Source organism: Camelina sativa, chromosome 6 (genome assembly GCF_000633955.1).
Source record: "Camelina sativa cultivar DH55 chromosome 6, Cs, whole genome shotgun sequence".
Taxonomy (NCBI): Eukaryota; Viridiplantae; Streptophyta; class Magnoliopsida; order Brassicales; family Brassicaceae; genus Camelina; species Camelina sativa.
In genome coordinates this window covers 20,833,791-20,844,122 of record NC_025690.1, presented here as the reverse complement: position 1 = coordinate 20,844,122, position 10,332 = coordinate 20,833,791, and the positions used below count along the sequence as shown (strand labels likewise).

At 33.4% G+C, this 10,332-nt stretch overlaps 2 protein-coding genes across 2 annotated transcripts; one reads left to right on the top strand and one right to left on the bottom strand.

The window, feature by feature from the left end:
• Positions 1,838-3,741, bottom strand: LOC104792638 (peroxidase 22). Its single transcript, XM_010518829.2, has 4 exons — positions 3,447-3,741; positions 3,113-3,304; positions 2,855-3,023; positions 1,838-2,401 (listed from the first exon to the last, which is right to left on the bottom strand). The coding sequence occupies exons 1-4, from the start codon at positions 3,672-3,674 to the stop codon at positions 1,941-1,943; spliced, it is 1,050 nt and encodes a 349-aa protein (XP_010517131.1). The 5' UTR covers positions 3,675-3,741; the 3' UTR covers positions 1,838-1,940.
• LOC104792637 (WEB family protein At2g38370-like) lies at positions 6,305-8,905 on the top strand. The gene is made up of 2 exons (XM_010518828.2): positions 6,305-6,720; positions 7,162-8,905. The coding sequence occupies exons 1-2, from the start codon at positions 6,538-6,540 to the stop codon at positions 8,575-8,577; spliced, it is 1,599 nt and encodes a 532-aa protein (XP_010517130.1). The 5' UTR covers positions 6,305-6,537; the 3' UTR covers positions 8,578-8,905.

The window sequence follows — 10,332 nt, the reverse complement described above, 5'->3', positions numbered from 1 at the left end:
AAAAAAAAAAAAAAAAAAAAAAAAAAAAAAAAAACTATCAGGCTCCAAATGCGCCGGCAGGGCTATGTTTCTATTGAGTTTTTTTTAAAAAAAAATTAAGTGTTTTTATAAACATGCATGTAAGAGATGAATTACGTGTAACATAGATCAGTAAATAATTGAGTTGGTTGTGGTTTCGAATGAATGTTTTTAATTTCATACCTGGGGTATATAATTGGATACAAGACGAATGAGTTTTCTGTTTTCTCGTAGAACTTATCCTATCAAAGGATTATATTTCCTAATTTAGCAAACATTTTCTGAGTAAAAAAAATTAGCAAACATTTTTTCAAACTACTTTCCTAATATTTGATACTAGTATTCCTACCCGTACTACGTACAGGATAGTTAAATAAAATGATTAACATACATATAATATTACCACAAAATATTTTGAATGGTGAAAGATTTCAACATCATAAAAAAAAAAATTGAGTAATACTCAAAATAAATCTGATAAATACATTAATTTTGCTTAAAAGTATATCTTATAATATACTTTTGTTGATTTTTTCTAACGTGTTAAAATAGTTTAGAGAAAGACATAGCCAAAATAATTCAATGCAAATTGGAAGACTATATAGTTTTGTTTTTACCAACTTGAGAATTGCGCACACATATGACAAACAACTTTGGATTGAAAAATTGAAAATGAACCAAGATAATGCTAAACTTCACTTGTATATTTTATTGGAACTGAACAATCTTAGACTACAAACTTATTTAGAAATCGTCATTTCTTATGTTAACCTGCGCATAAAATCAAAGTATCTAGGGAGTAATGTAAGTGAATGGTGGCTATACTGTTTAGCATTATATGGTGAGAATACGTACATGTACTTTGGAATTATCTTCTCATAGTCATACATGTGAAAAAGTTAGAGATTTAATTCTACATAAAAGAGATTATGTGAGAGATCTAGAGAACGTACGGTCTAAAAAAGGAAATCATGGATAGGTTGGATGAAATACACCAAGTTGCAGATTTACCGGCTTACCACTTCCGAGTTCCAGACATCAGTGATTGTAGATAAAACTGATAATTGAGAAGAAAAAAAAAAATACAATTATGGTGATCAAATGCAAAGATATTGAATAAAATGAGAGTTAAATAGGACATAAATCGGTTATAGAGCGTGTTACGGTTTTGAACGTGGTAGTGATTGTGCGAGCAAATTTAGGATTTATTTGTTGCAGAATCAGTTATTCATGTGTTCTAATTATTTTGCTTTATTTCTTTTTTACTCATTATCTCATTTTTTGTTTAGGTTATTTTAATTCAATTTAAATGAAACAAATGAATAAAGGATTTGTGAAATTTTATTGGATAGGTGATTTGTGCTTTATAGAATAAAAGATTTGACAAAAAAGAAACCATGTCCTTGTGTTTCCCGTGAATACCCTAAATGTAGTCTCAGAAGTCAGAAGCCACCTTCACAAATGGATAAACTATACAAATCTTGCCCAAAATAATTTAATCTGGATTAACAAAGTTACCTAATACATATATCAATCAATTCCATACGAGTCCATATGCTAGACTTTATGGTTAGCAAAAGTTGACCTAATCTAATACTTACGCTCCTTGTCTTTTCTTCTCATTTATAAATAACCAAATTAGCGGACAAAAAATTCTAAGATTTTATATATCAAGTATCAACAATTTATTTGAATGTATATTATAAATTTCGACGTGATGTTATATCAAAAGTTACTTCGGTACATATCAGAATTTGAAGTGTTATAAACACCACGTATATTTGTATCATAGTAATCAGAAGATCGAGTCATATCAGAATTTCATAAAGCTCATAACTCGTGAGAACTTTTATTTAGTCGAAATTGTTTTCACGCATTTTATACTTTCTTACATATATATGATATTTCCCCAACATGCATAATCAAATAGAACTCACAACACCATCGTCGTTCTCCACAACTCTAATTCGTGAATTCACAACCCTACAGTTCTGTCTTATCTCGCCTTGGGTTCCAGTCAAAGGTCTAAGATTACCCATCCTGATCATGGCGTCAACGAATGCTTGAAAGAACACGGACATGTCGCTGCTGTATAGGTTTACTAGTGGGATCGTATCCGCTCCTGGAGTCGAGAAGAGTTCTTGGTCACTTTGAATCAGACCTTTCCCATTACGAAGATTGGTGTAGTATTGACTATCGAAAGCGTTTGGAGTCACGGGATCGAAGTTGACAAGAACGGTGCCGTTTCCGTTTTGAGGGCACAATCGACGGAGTTCAGTGAGGTAAGTTGGGTTCAGAGATGGGTCTGGTCTGTTGGTTCCATTGAAGTTGTAAAGACGAGGTGTCACGAATTGGCACTGTGCTTTTCCAAAGGTGTGACCACCTACCATTTTGACAAAACATTAACGTTTAGATACATTGTATGTTTGATTCAAAGATGAATCATGATTTGTCGTTATAACAACTCTTCTTATAATTCAAAACCACGTGCTCGATGATATTTGTATTTGTATTTTATTTTCTCTCTTTATAAATTTTCTGTTCGATCGGTCATTAAAACACAACAGCTAATGGTCATGTATTTCAAGCAAATGGGTTTTCTTACTTAACTCATGTTAACTAATTCTTATACCTTCAGAAAAAGAAAAAAAAAATACTATATATATATATATATATATATTGTGCTAAGAGCCTAAGTTCCTTGTAGGAAAATAAGTCACCCCATTTCAATTTACGAACTATTATTGTAAATTTATTAGATATTTGCTCCTTCAGCTGTTATTTTTTTCGTATACTACTATGATAATATGATATTAAAACAGTATGAAAATTTTACCAGAAAGAGCGACTAGATCCGAGGCGCGGTTTAGACCAACGTCAGCAAAAGCAGCTTTAAGTTGAGTAAGATTGAAAAATGGAGAGGGAAGAGCTGTATTAGCCAGGTCGAAGAAAGCTTCTACGCTGTCTCTCCTCCCCAACGGTACTGGCCACCATGGACCTCCGGACTATTTAAAACATTAAACATTAACGTCAAAATCATGATATTGTTCGGTTAGTCTCATCCGAGATAAGCCATGTAGGTATATTTATATACCAAAAGCACTGATATTTGAGAGGCGATGGTGAGCATATCTGCACAAGACACCGTTCTCGGGCAAGCTCTCTCAAGGGCTGCTTTCATTCTATCTATGACATCGAACCCTCGAACAGAATTTGCGTTTGGAGCAGCATCTTTCTCTGTCCGGAATGATGTGGAATTGTCAAGCAAGATGGATGCATCACAACCCTACAAAAAGCCATATATATTACATCAGATGACGGCATTATTTATTAATTCAAATGAGGCTCTATTCTATAGACGTTTACGTAAATGGTATGTAAAAGTAGATGTCGCCTTGGATTTATTTAATAAGAGATAAATTCTTCACCCGAACAAAACAGTCATGGAAGTGAAGACGAAGAATGCTCGCTGCAATACGAGGATCAGTCTGCAGTTCATCGACGATGGTATTCCAAATGATATCGAAAACAGGTGGGCAAGTCCCGAAGTAGAAGTCAGGCCTCAACTGAGCATTAGAGTTTGATGCTTGGAGCAGAAGGCACCCCAATATTAGGGCACCCAGAGTACTACAAGAAAATGAAGGAGAAAACCCCATATATATTTTCAGGAGGAAGACAGAAGATATAATATATGTTGCGAGTGTAGATGATGGTGAATTAGCAAAGGCGTAGAAGGAGAATTATATAGAGAAGCTTTGAGTGTTTTCTTCTATAGTATTCTAGACGACTATTAGATATTGTATAGTATTTCTCTCTCTTTTTGAGACTATTAGGTATTGTACCAAGGCCATGTGTTTTACTAAAGCTAGAGTTGTTGAAGGATAAATCGTAAATCCTAAAAATAAAAGTATATTAACCGATTCTTTTGACTATGCTGTCTATTCTTATTTGCACATAATTTTTAGTTTATTATTGTTTGGTTGTATTTGTCGCGAGCTGTAATTTTCTTATAACTAACTCCATACACTTGTATGGCATGGACTTTAACTTACTAAAGTATCTGCCCATATATATTCTTCTCTTTCTATAATTTATATTATTTCAAGACATACATGATTCCTTCTGAGAATTGAATTCGCATTATTGGGGTTGATAAGTAATTTATATATAACCGGCACAAATTTCAACTGTGCTACGAAAATTGAAATTGTACGATATTGAAATCAAATGTGGATTCATGTAGGGTCGCTAAAGATATGGCTGTTGAATCATGTTAAACGTAACTTATGTCTATGTACAAGTTATCTATAATATCATCATGTAAGAAAATATGTTTTATTACTGACGTCTTCTTGTTGATGTCTGGATTTTTATTAGAGAATATTTGTATCTTTGAAAAAGATGCATGGAAAACAACATATGGAAAAAAAAAAAAAAAAAGCGATTTAAATCTGCGAGCGCCAATGTTATTCTCTTCATAACTTTATGTTACATCGACGAGTGTCAACATTTACATAGGTAGGATCCATAGAGCCATTTTAACCTGTTATTGTTTGGAGATACTTAAAAGCTTTGATAAGTGATAACCATGCTCTATTACACTAAAATACGGCGTAACCATAAATCTCTTGTAAACCTGAAAGATTTATGTAAATTTGTGTGTAGACATGTGATCAAATCTATCATTAGTTTCAAAGAATGGAACTTCTTGTACCTCTGATCAGTTTCAACTTTTTGAGATGTAAAACTATTTAAATCAACTTAAAACGTGGATTGGATTTCTAAACTAAGCATCAAAAAAAAATAATAATAAACCGAGATATTACTAGAATAATGAATTTGGTCATTTTCAAATGACTTTTTTTAAAACCATCTTACTTCCAAATATATTTCAAAGGAATGTTTTTATAGACGGGGGTACATAATTTGTATTCGAGATATATGATGTTTACTCGTAGAACCTTCCTAACAACGATTGTTTTTCCTAATTGACAAATTTTTTCAAACTCTATTTTTTTCCCCCTAAAAACCAATGTACTGTATCCTCAGAAGTCACACACCATCATAAACCGATAAATAATACAAATCTTGTCCAAGATAATCTAATATGAAATAACAGAGTTACCTAATACATATATCATTTCATACGAGCCCATACACAAGACGCTATGGTTAACCTAATCTAATACTTTAGCTCCTTGTCTTTTCTTCTCATTTATGACTAAGATTAAAAAACGGACAAATGCTTAAACCGAAATTAAATCGAAATCTTTTTGTTTCATAAAGTAGGAATGCAAGTAAAGGGAAATTTAAAAAAAAAACATTCGAAAGCGTTAGTCATTCCTGAAAACAAGACGAAAGCAAAGATAAAAGAGAAAGAAACAACATGAAAAATATTAGTCTAATGGGTTGAACAAAAAGAGGAAAAATCAAACAAAAGATGGACAAATATTTGACGACACTCTACATAGCTCACTTTTATTTGTTTTCACCTTTTAGGTGAGAAAATGTACTAGAAGTTTAATCCTGTAGACAAAAAGACCTGTGTGTCGGGCACACGTTATTATCAAGACTTATATTTTTCTATGAAAGCTAATACTCACCTAAAAGATAACAAATATGATATTTTTGTGTTCAGATTCTTGCCAAGTTGTTACTCGAACTCTTCACCCCATTTTATTATTTACTCGAACTATCTTCTTGGTGGTTTGTCAAGACTGTTTTCCGGATTATCAGTAAGGTTAGCTAGAGCTCATATTCGAACGTAGCTTCTTCCTTGGCAATAAAGATTGGAATTCAAAGTACTTGAAATTGTATCTCATCCAATCACTAAGACCACATGATGAATTTACTTAAACACAAAAATAATCTCTGGTCATTTCCGCAAACATACTAACTTACAAAAATCAGTCATAGCCAACTAAGTTAATACGGAAATGCACACATAGTTTAGTTATGAGAGAAAAGGTCCAACCAAGGGACTAGCCAAATAACCGGAAATAATTGAGAGACCAATGACTCGATTTGCCAATTAACCGGAAATTAATCAACAATTTGTTTCGTTATTATTTAAATAACTATTTTAATCAGAACACATAATCTTAGAAAAATTGTTAGATCACTTTTCTATTCTAGCCGATCTGATCACAATCAAAATGTTTAGATGGGTTTTAACTATTAGCAGTTTAGAAGAGAGTGCCTCAATTAAAGTAAAGGAACTACGCGAAATTTTTGGCTTATTTCAAATTTAAACGGAGAAATAATTGTTATTTTTGCTTAAAAAAACAGAAACGGATAGGTGACTTTACAACACTGTACACGAGACGAGACGAGACGAGACGACCGTGGCGTGTGTTCCGACACGCCTTTATCGAACCAGTTTCAATTTACAAACACAACACCCAAAAGACTTTTTGGTTCCATCCTCTGCATTTCTCTCTCTTCCACTTCACTCTCTCTACTTCTGCTTCTCTTTCGTCTTTAGCTNTTTTGTTTTTTTTTTTTTTTTTTTTTTTCTCTATGGCCGAATCCCTAGAACCCGACACTGTGTTAGAGCCGGTGAGTTTGAACCCTGACTCGGATCTCTCCAATGGCCGAGCCGAAATCGACACTTCAGCGCCTTTCGAGTCTGTGAGAGAAGCAGCCACTCGATTCGGCGGTTTCGGTTTCTGGAGACCTAACAAAGTCCCAGAAGCTTCTCAGGTTTCTCACTCTCTCTTTCTCTATCTCCCCTCACTTGTTTCAGAGTCTTTTCTTTACATTTTGTCTAGGAAAAAGTGATTTTTAGGGTTTTTACTGTTGTTAGTTGATTAAGCGTGCTTGACATTGCTGTTGTTTGGATCGACAAAATGTTATCATCAGATTTGGGAATTGATGTTTAATGATGTTTGGTTCCTGTCTTTAAACCCGACATTATGATGATGATGATGATGATGATACTTGATTTCCCTTTCATGTTTAGCAATAATGATGAAGAGATTATAAGAAATTTGTTCATTACCTACAATATTGCAACCTGATTTTATGGGTAGTAGCTGCGTAAAGTCATCACATTGGTGTTCTGTATCATAGTTCGAAGTGTCAAAGTTGGTTACAATTGGTATATGTAAGGTAAAGTCTCTGTCTTTCTTACATTGGTGGCAGGAAAATGTGGAAGAAACTGATATCATTGAACTCAAAGCACAAGCTGCTGAGCTACAGAACGATCTGATTTTGAAAGAAAGCGAGACACTTGAGGTGTTGAAGGAGCTTGAGGCGACTAAAGCTACTGTTTTAAAGCTCAGCTCAAAGCTGGAGCAGAGGAATGAAGCTTATGAGGAGGATACATTGAGAGAAGAAGTTCACGGTCATAGCAAGCCAGCGGGTCTGGTACTGAAGGATTTAAATCAGGCAAAGATGAATTTGTGCAAGATTGCAAGTATACGCGAATCTGTGGAGCAGCTGAAGAAGAAACTGAATGAGGAGAGGGCTGCACTTGAGAAGACACGTGAGAGACTTATGCAGAAGTCTCTCAAGGTGATTTCTTTAGAGGAAGAGGAAGTGAGAGTTCGATTTGGAAAGGAGGGGGAAACCAGCGAGAAAGATCTTGAGAATAATGCGTTGGGAATGTTGAATGAGGTTCAAAGACTGAGCGGTGAAGCTCAAGAGGTCAAGGAAACAGGAGAGAATGCACAGTCTGAAGTTGTGAAAGCAATGGCTGAGATTGAATGCACGAGAGACAAGATTAGAACAGCTAAGATAAGGTTGGTGGCTGCAAGAAAGATGAAGGAAGCGGCAAGAGCTGCTGAGGCGGTTGCAATCGCAGAGATTGAGGCTGTTACTGGATGTAAAAACGCTGAAAAAGCCAAGGCTGTAACTATCTCTACTGAAGAGTATGATGTGCTTGCTCGTAGTGTTAGAGATGCAGAGGAAGAGGCGAGGAAGCGAGTGGAAGATGCAATGTCGAGAGTTGAAGAAGCGAATGTTTCAAAGACGGATGTTCTTAAGAAAGTAGACGAAGCGGCTCAAGAAATTGAAACCAGCAAGAGGGCATTGGAGGAAGCAGTGGAGAGAGTTGACGCTGCAAATGCTTCAAAGATGGAAGCAGAAGAGGCGCTGCGAAACTGGCGGTCATCAGAGAATGGACAGAGGAGAAGATTATCTTCTTCGGTGAACAACACTTCCAAGTTCAAGAGCAAAAGAGAGACAACGCGTCTGATGGATGTAAACGGTCTGAATCTGGCATACGATGCTTTTGAAGGGTCATCATCATCTTCGTCAGTTCCTGTCTTGAAGCCAACAATGTCAATTGGGCAAATACTCAGCAAGAAGCTACTTCTTGCAGAGGATTCAGATATGAATGTTGCTAGCGAGAGAAAGAAAATGTCCTTGGGTCAGATGCTGGCAAAGAATAGCAGTAGTGATAAAATTGTAAGCAAGAGGAGTGATGGGAAAGAGAATGGAAAATGGTCGGCGACTCGAAAGAGAAAGAGCTTCGGATTTGCTAAGATCTCTGTGTTGTTGAACAAAGACAGCAAGAATAAGAAGAAGAAGAAAAAGATAGCTTTGAACTTGAGGTGATAGAATGATTCAGTGTTTTTTAGTGCAAGGAAAAAAGTGAATCAAGTGTTTATCATTATGCTAATCTCAGCTATCTAATCCCAGGACGTACGACCATATATATTAGCCTTGATAGAGAAGATGAGGTGTGGAAATTTTCAGCCATTTAAGTTCTATTATTACAGAGGTCTCTTTTATATCCTGAGAGCTTACATAAGAGGCATAGAACAATTAGTTAAGAAGTAATCTTAAAAGTGTAGAGTCTTGGTCAAATGAGCTTGGAGTCTTTTTCTAACGGTATGACTTTGGTGCGTTTACTAAACATTGAAATTGTTGGAAATTTTGTATAGCTGCAGTATGAGCCACATGCATATGTAGCGATTGACACTTGCAACTCTGAGCATATATTCACATGCCACACGAATTTCACAAATTGCCAAGACCATGGATGTGAATATGGTTATGAATTATAATGATACAGTTACTGTAAATTAATGAACTGTAGCTCTGACACCTCCTCAAGGCAAATCTCAGCCATGGCGAAATCGCTTGTCCAGGAAGAGATAGGTTTCGTCGGAGGTCTATATTAGGGTTTAGATCTTGATATGATATTTTTATTAGTACCACACAATACAGTTTATATAACAAACTAGATTTTAACCCTTTCTATTATAATTTCTATTTTATTTGTTAAATATTGAATGTTTTGTAAAGATAGGAATAATTAAATTTTCTAGTTGTTGTGCGGCTAAATATTTATATTATTTTTTAATCCGCAATATATTTCATGATTATTTGTTTGTTATATTTAGTTTGTTTTGTTGAGTGTTTGAGATTCTATTTTGATTTTTAATTATTTTAACAAAAAATAAATAATCTAAATACATAATCAGTAATTATACGTTGTGATTAAATCACATCTTTCCTAATGATTTAATACAATCTTAGTTAAATCAATTTGATTTTATGTCAAATATTATAATATTAGTAGTGTTGTTAAATAATTAAATGAGGATTTAATCCGTGTTAACACAAATTTAATAATATTTTATTAATTTCAACATTTTCTCTTTATAAATCATCTACTATATAACCACATTATATAGTATTTTTTAATTTTTTAATTTTACATATTCATAATAATTAATTTTTTATTATGTTTATATATGTTAATTATGATATTTAAATAATTGTCAATCGAACTTTTTCTTACGTTAAGAATCAAAGCTCACAGATTTTAGAAAACAAAACGAGAATCAAATTGTTTTTTTTCTTTGTTTACGAAAGATTCAGATATAGAATATCTTCAAAACACAACATAATATATGGTTAAATATATGATAGTTTTTGTTTCCATATTGATTGCTAATTGAAATGAAATGTAAAATATTTAGGAAACAAAATCTGGAGAAATGTTAATTTTGGAAATTTTTTGAGATTTAATGTTGTAAATAACTTTTTAAATAAACAAAACTAAAAGGCATAACACAAAATGTATTTAAAAAATGTTAATATTGATTAGATCTTGTAAGTTATATATATAGTACTTGAAAGAGTTAAATATAGCTACATAATAAAATCTATATACAATATTGATTGATTGCCAAAATAAATTAAAATTTTCAATAGAATAGTTTTTTTAACACGAGATATTATTTTATTTGTCGGTTAACACGAGAATTAACCTAATACAAATCATAATTAAATCAAATAAAAATTGGAAAACCAAAAAAAAAAGGAGAATACTGAAAAAAAAAAAAAAAAAAAAAAGCAAAA

Coding starts and splice junctions, on each gene's coding strand:
- LOC104792638 (XM_010518829.2), bottom strand. CDS start 3,674: ATGGGGTTTTCTCCTTCATTTTCTTGTAGTACTCTGGGTGCCCTAATA. Junction 3,024..3,112: donor CTCAAATATCAGTGCTTTTG/GTATATAAATAT, acceptor TGTTTTAAATAG/TCCGGAGGTCCATGGTGGCC. Junction 2,402..2,854: donor GGATCTAGTCGCTCTTTCTG/GTAAAATTTTCA, acceptor TCAAAATGGTAG/GTGGTCACACCTTTGGAAAA.
- LOC104792637 (XM_010518828.2), top strand. CDS start 6,538: ATGGCCGAATCCCTAGAACCCGACACTGTGTTAGAGCCGGTGAGTTTG. Junction 6,721..7,161: donor AAGTCCCAGAAGCTTCTCAG/GTTTCTCACTCT, acceptor CATTGGTGGCAG/GAAAATGTGGAAGAAACTGA.